Raw genomic sequence first — 6,000 nt, 5'->3', positions numbered from 1 at the left:
CATATTTTTTAATGGGCAAGCTGAAGGACGCTTACGGGTGCGGGAGTTTCTCCCTACATTGAAGACCCATTGGTAGCCTTCGGCTGTTGTTTGATCTATGGTTTGGTTGTTGTCCCTTTGACACATTCCCCATTTCCTTTCTCAATTTTGCTGTATGAATTATTTCAAATACTAAGGATTTTCTTATCCCCAGCAGATAACCTTAGCCGTATTTGGCACAATTTTTTGAAACAATGCTCTTTAATTTTGTACTTGTTTTGGCTTTCGAACCCTTTTTTTTAATTTAAGAGTCAATGATGATTCTTATGTAGACGAAACACACGTCTGGCGTATTAAATTTCAAGCCTGGTACCTTTTGATAGCTATTATTGGATTGTTTCTTTGTCCTGTATGTTCTCCCATTTATTTGTATTGTAGTCTTGCCATTTTAATGTTATATTTAATATTGCCATAAAAGCTGGAGGTTGGGCTAGCCATAAAACCAGGTTTAACTCACCATTTTTTCTTAAAATGTCCTGTACAAAGTCAAGAAAATGGCCATTGTTATATTATAGATCGGATATGTGTGTGTTGCATTTTAGTGTTGTGTTCCTGTTGTGTCGTTGTTCTCCTCTTATAGTTGATGTGTTTCCCATAGTTTTAGTTTGTAACCAGGGTTTGTTTTTTCCTCAATCAATTTATGAATTTTGAACAGTGGTATACTTCTGTTGCCCTTTATTGGAACAATAGATCTAATCTTTCCAACAACAAAAAAACGGACTTACACAATCCTATAGTCAAATTGCTGTGATGTTTAAGAAGATAAAGATTGATTTTTCATTATGAACTTGAAATTAAACATTAAATTGTATTATATCAAGCAACCGGTTATATCTAGACAATATTCTGAATTGAATTATCTTCCTTTGTTCATAACTGTTAGGCACTATGAACTTCTTTCTGCAACTTGTGTAATGGTTTTTAAGTAGTGCAATACAAATCATTTTGGAAATTGCATATCTGAGTAATTCTTATTACTGGTATATAATAGCTTGTCCTGGACATGTGTAGGATTTTATGAATATCTAAGTGACTGCACTATGTTGTGTGTACTTACAATGACAGGTCTGAAACGTAGCAAAGTGTATGTTACCAGCTAACCACAATAGGGATTAGATTGAAATTTGTTAAATCTTGGCCCAAAATAAAATGAACAGGGTTTAAAGCAGTTGCTGAATTATGAAATTGAGGTCAAGGACAGATGACATATGCTGAACAGAAAGTTGAAAAAAAAACTGAAGTAAAATTACAGAAGATACATAAATTTTAAACAAATTTTATTTATATTTGTTTTCACATGCTTGTTCAACAATGTTTATAATTTAAAAAGCAATAAAAATGGCACATTCTTTTGTTCAGACAAAAGCTAAGTATTATACATGTAAAATACTTCTAAAGGCTGTTTATAAAATGCCATATATCTATAAAAATACAATATCATCATTCTGGACAAGATTAACAACTGTTTCTTAACTGTCTACTATATTTGCATAATGTGTTGTAACTGGCATTTGGAAATTAATTTTGAGAGCAACATTTTAAAAATTAATTGACATGTTGACTGGCATTAATGTTAATGTAAGAATCTGTGCATGCCTTTACACTTATACAACCATGACACCTATAAAAAGGCACTTTGATAACAGGCTTGCCACTTATAAAATCAATTCACATTTTTTCTATAATATTTATTTCAATTCTACACTTTGCTTTTAAAAAGCCCAAACAAAAATTAAGTAATGAAATGTTTTTCCAGGAAGCTATTTATTTTTACCTAAACATCCCTAAAATTCATCCATACAATATCATCTATTCTGGAAAAATGAAATGAATAGACATTGCAAAGAAATTTATATAATTAATTAAATAGTCATTTACTCAGTTAAACTTTTCTATACTAAAGAATTAAAACCTTTCAATCAATTTTCTGTAAATTGAGTGTTTCTGAAATTGGCCAAAGATAAAAAGTTTTCAGCGAATAGTATAATACTGCAACTAAGGTGGGAACTACTGGAAAATCATTTGTTAAAAGTATTAAGTAGAAAATTAAGGCTTCAAAATACTCTCAATACATCAAAGTCTTTAAGTACAACTTTCCTTTCAATTTGTTTTTCATTCATCTAGAAATAAGTAATTTGTCAAATATCCATCAATAATAAACTACATTGAAGATAATTTTTGGCCATTTTTGCAACCAATAAAACTTAAAAAAAAGTGGAAAGTTTTTAAGATAATAAATGGACATACAATCAACATCAAAGTAAAAAGAGATCATGTTTTCGATCTTAGAAAGCACTGAAATTAAAATAAAATGGGAAAAGATATAATATAAAAATGTATATAATTAGTGAGTTAATGAAGTACAATGAGATTTCACTCTTCAATTGAGGTAGAGACAACAGCCATAGATACAGTACATTTCTGTAATGATTGAACCATAATTTCTTTAGATTTCACCGCTCTGTATGTGAAGAATACATGTCAGTCATATCAGTTAAAAAGTTGCCTACACTTATTTAACAGTGATACCTTTATGAATAAAATCTGTATCATTAAAAATACTGAAAAATTAGAAGAAAAAAATATTTACTAAATTTTGCTTCAAATGTTATATCAAAATCTTTTGAAAAACTTCCGTCCAACATGTCAAGGTTTTCTAAAATTTAAAGTCTTGAATGTCTTAAAAACTTTTACCAGACAAATAAATCTATATGTCTTGCTTCAGCAACTTTGCAGGCTCAACAAAAATGGGATAATTTCAATATGAATGCATAAGAAAGATAGAAAGAGTATGAAAGAAAAGAGAAAAGAGAAACTAACATCAACACATATACAATTACAAAGACTATTTCAATAAAAGAAGATGCCATTGTATAGCCAAGTGCACGCACTGTAAAACATACTATTCATTAAAAATTCTCACATGATCTCCACATGCTTTTTATTACATCACATGATCAATTAGGAAGAAGATATTGCTAGAATACTAGAAGCACCAAGAATCTCTGTCTCATTCAAGTATTTATAATTAGGCAACCAAATTTTTCATTTTCTTACTTAGTTACCAATCTAAAATGAAACTGCCTTACTGGTCAAATATAATATTAAAATGTGAAGGTCATGGTTTGTTAAAAACAACCATTAATGTGTCATTTTATCTTTTCTCTGTTTGTTTTTCTCTTTAAAATGCTATTTTGCTTTATTATGGGTTTAATATTCAGCTTTCTTTTTTACAAAATAAATTTTCACTATGAATAAAGCAGTTTTTTATTTTTATTTCAAAACATTTATAAAAAAATGTAGTCTTTTACTTTTGTCCTCAACAGTTATGCATCTCAAAATAAAGGCAATAAGCCAAAAGTAACAAAATAAGGTTATAATGCAGAACTCAAATAATCTCACTAGTGCAATATCTAATTCCCAATTACTTAAAAACATGACAAATAAAACAAGTTTGTAACTCTGACAGTCACATCATTTAAATTCTAATAAAAATAATAACTACTTTATATAATATTTTATATATTTACATAATATTACAAAACCAAAACTTATGTACAAGTTGTATAAAAAGGCACTAACTCTTTTAATGTACAAGGTATTTACATTGCTAATGCTATATTACTTCTTCGTCAACTTGATCAAAATTCATTCATTCTAAATGGAGTAAATGATATTAATAAATCAATTAGTTTCAACAGCATTTTTACCCCAGAAAGTAATTCATTCATCTATCAAAAACTTTTGCCATTTTAACCTCCATGCAGTAGCAAGTCTTAACAATTGAAAACACCACAAGTGTTAGAAGTTACAATAATTATGCTCTTTATTAGACAGTTCCTTTTCACTTAAACTGTTTTATAATTCAACAACTTTTTATATGTCCTTTGGACAATAATTTACAAAAATAAATTACAATAATGCATAGGCACATATAAACAAATGCATTTACTTATACCAAGCAATATGCTTGTTTCAGCACTAACCATAATATATAAAAGTCAACTTGTCATGGGCATCACTTTGTAGAGGAACACATTAAGTGTATAAAATCATATTTCTACTTTCACTATTTCTGACTGTAGCAATTTTCAACCTTTTTTTACTGTTTCTTTCATCATATCTTGCTCACTACTATAAAACTTATAATTTGTTCAGAGAAAATTTAAATCCGAAAAACTTTCCAAGTAAATAAAAAAAAACTTTCAGGAAAATATCTAAACTGATAGTTTAATACAAAAGGCCACAAAACACAAAAATATCATTGAAAAATTTGTATCAAAATACAGAGTTAAAACAACCACTTTGTAAATATTCATTTCTTTAAATAATAACAAAATATACTAAATTAATCACTTGTATAAACAACCTTTGTATTGCATACATTTCACACCTGTGACATAACATTAAATAGTGACATTTATAAAATTTGTATCATGTGGCCTGAATTCTAAGTTATATTGTTTCTTTTTGTTCTCACATTATTATCAAACTACTGCTTTAGGATCAATAACAGAGTAATGAGTATCCACCAAAAGCCAGGACCTAGGCACCTTTTCTACTAGCACAGTTATCTCCCATTGTACAATTACTACAGATTTTATTTACACTGTTGAGCCCACTTTGGTAGAATTCGACGTCTAGCATTGGTGAACCAGTAGTTAATCTGATTAATTGTTAATCCAGTTTGTTTAATTAACATAGCTTTCTCGTCATCATTAGGATATGGATTATCTTTATGCTGTCTTAACCAGTCCAACATTATAGCTACAGCCTGAAAAATAAATAAATTAATAATAAATAAAAGAGGAAAATATCCAACAACAATTTAATGGTAAACATCAATTATCAACATATTTGAAAACCAAGAAGCATTAATTGTGAACTACAACTTTTGTATCACTATTCCAAATTACAGGATTAAGACCTGTAAAATTTTTACACAAATTTGTCGACTCCTGAATTTTTGCATTTTTATTTTTAGTAGTTAACAAACATTCCATTTACAAACTATATCACCTGCTCACATCAGTCATATAAATTATAAAATATATTAAAAACCTCAAATTGGTCATTTACAAAATTAAAAAAAGAGAAAGAACAAAAAAGTGATATTTTTTTTATGTTTGTTAAATAATTTTTATCACTTGTACATGTATTAACACTTATCAGTACAAAGTAATGAAAAGAATAATTTTTTTTAGTAATTTCTTAGCAATGGTATCATCTCAATCCTAGTTATTGTCAAGAACCAGCTCCTGGAAAGCCAAGGCAGGTTTCAGTGACATACCCACATAAACATAATCACGTCATTACCTCCTGTTCAACATTTTTACACTTTAACACAATTATTACCTGGAAGAAAAACTCCAGGGAAACCCATTCAATGTATTATGACCTTTCAAAAAAAAATTCCTTTAATAACACATCAATATTTTTAACCATATCTGAACAAATGTAAAATTAAAATGATTTGAAATCTTGTTTGACTAAGGCTCTTAGAAAATTATTGATCATCTGATACTTGAGAAGGAAAAATGTGTTGAAAAAAAGGATGGAAGGACTGGTGAATGCAATATATCCCTATGATCTCCATGCAAGAACAATATAGATCCAGTCTTTAAAGTGTCCAGTTGATAAAACTAGATGTGTCAAAGCGACACAAATGGCCCAGTCTCAAAGATTTAAAAAATATGCAAATTCAATAAAACGTGGACACAAACATGATGGTAGTCTCACATATCAAAAATCAGCTCAAAATCTAGAGGCGTATAGAAAAAAGTCTGTATAATTGTGATTTCCAACAATTTTTAAAGTTGTAAACCCTTAATTTTGGTAAAAATTAGTGTAGCAGAACAAAACTTAAACTTGATCTGTATCTCATCATGGTTAGCTCACATACCAAATATTATCCCAATATCTGAAAGCATTTAGAAAAAAGGTCCGTATAACTGTGGATTC

General features: G+C 28.8%; 1 protein-coding gene across 4 annotated transcripts in view; it reads right to left on the bottom strand.

The window, feature by feature from the left end:
• Window positions 1-1,299: 1,299 nt before the first annotated feature.
• LOC139513083 (uncharacterized) overlaps window positions 1,300-6,000 on the bottom strand; it is a 51,802-nt gene continuing 47,101 nt past the window's right edge. For all 4 annotated transcript variants that reach the window (XM_071301245.1, XM_071301246.1, XM_071301247.1 and 1 more), the window contains one exon: window positions 1,300-4,813. In XM_071301245.1, coding sequence (XP_071157346.1) covers window positions 4,640-4,813 — 174 coding nt within the window. In that variant the 3' untranslated portion in view covers window positions 1,300-4,639. The remainder of the gene's footprint in view (window positions 4,814-6,000) is intronic.

Source organism: Mytilus edulis, chromosome 2 (genome assembly GCF_963676685.1).
Source record: "Mytilus edulis chromosome 2, xbMytEdul2.2, whole genome shotgun sequence".
In the NCBI taxonomy this organism is placed as follows: domain Eukaryota; kingdom Metazoa; phylum Mollusca; class Bivalvia; order Mytilida; family Mytilidae; genus Mytilus; species Mytilus edulis.
The sequence above is the reverse complement of the archived record's forward strand: the minus strand, read 5'-3'. Positions and strand labels throughout refer to the sequence as shown.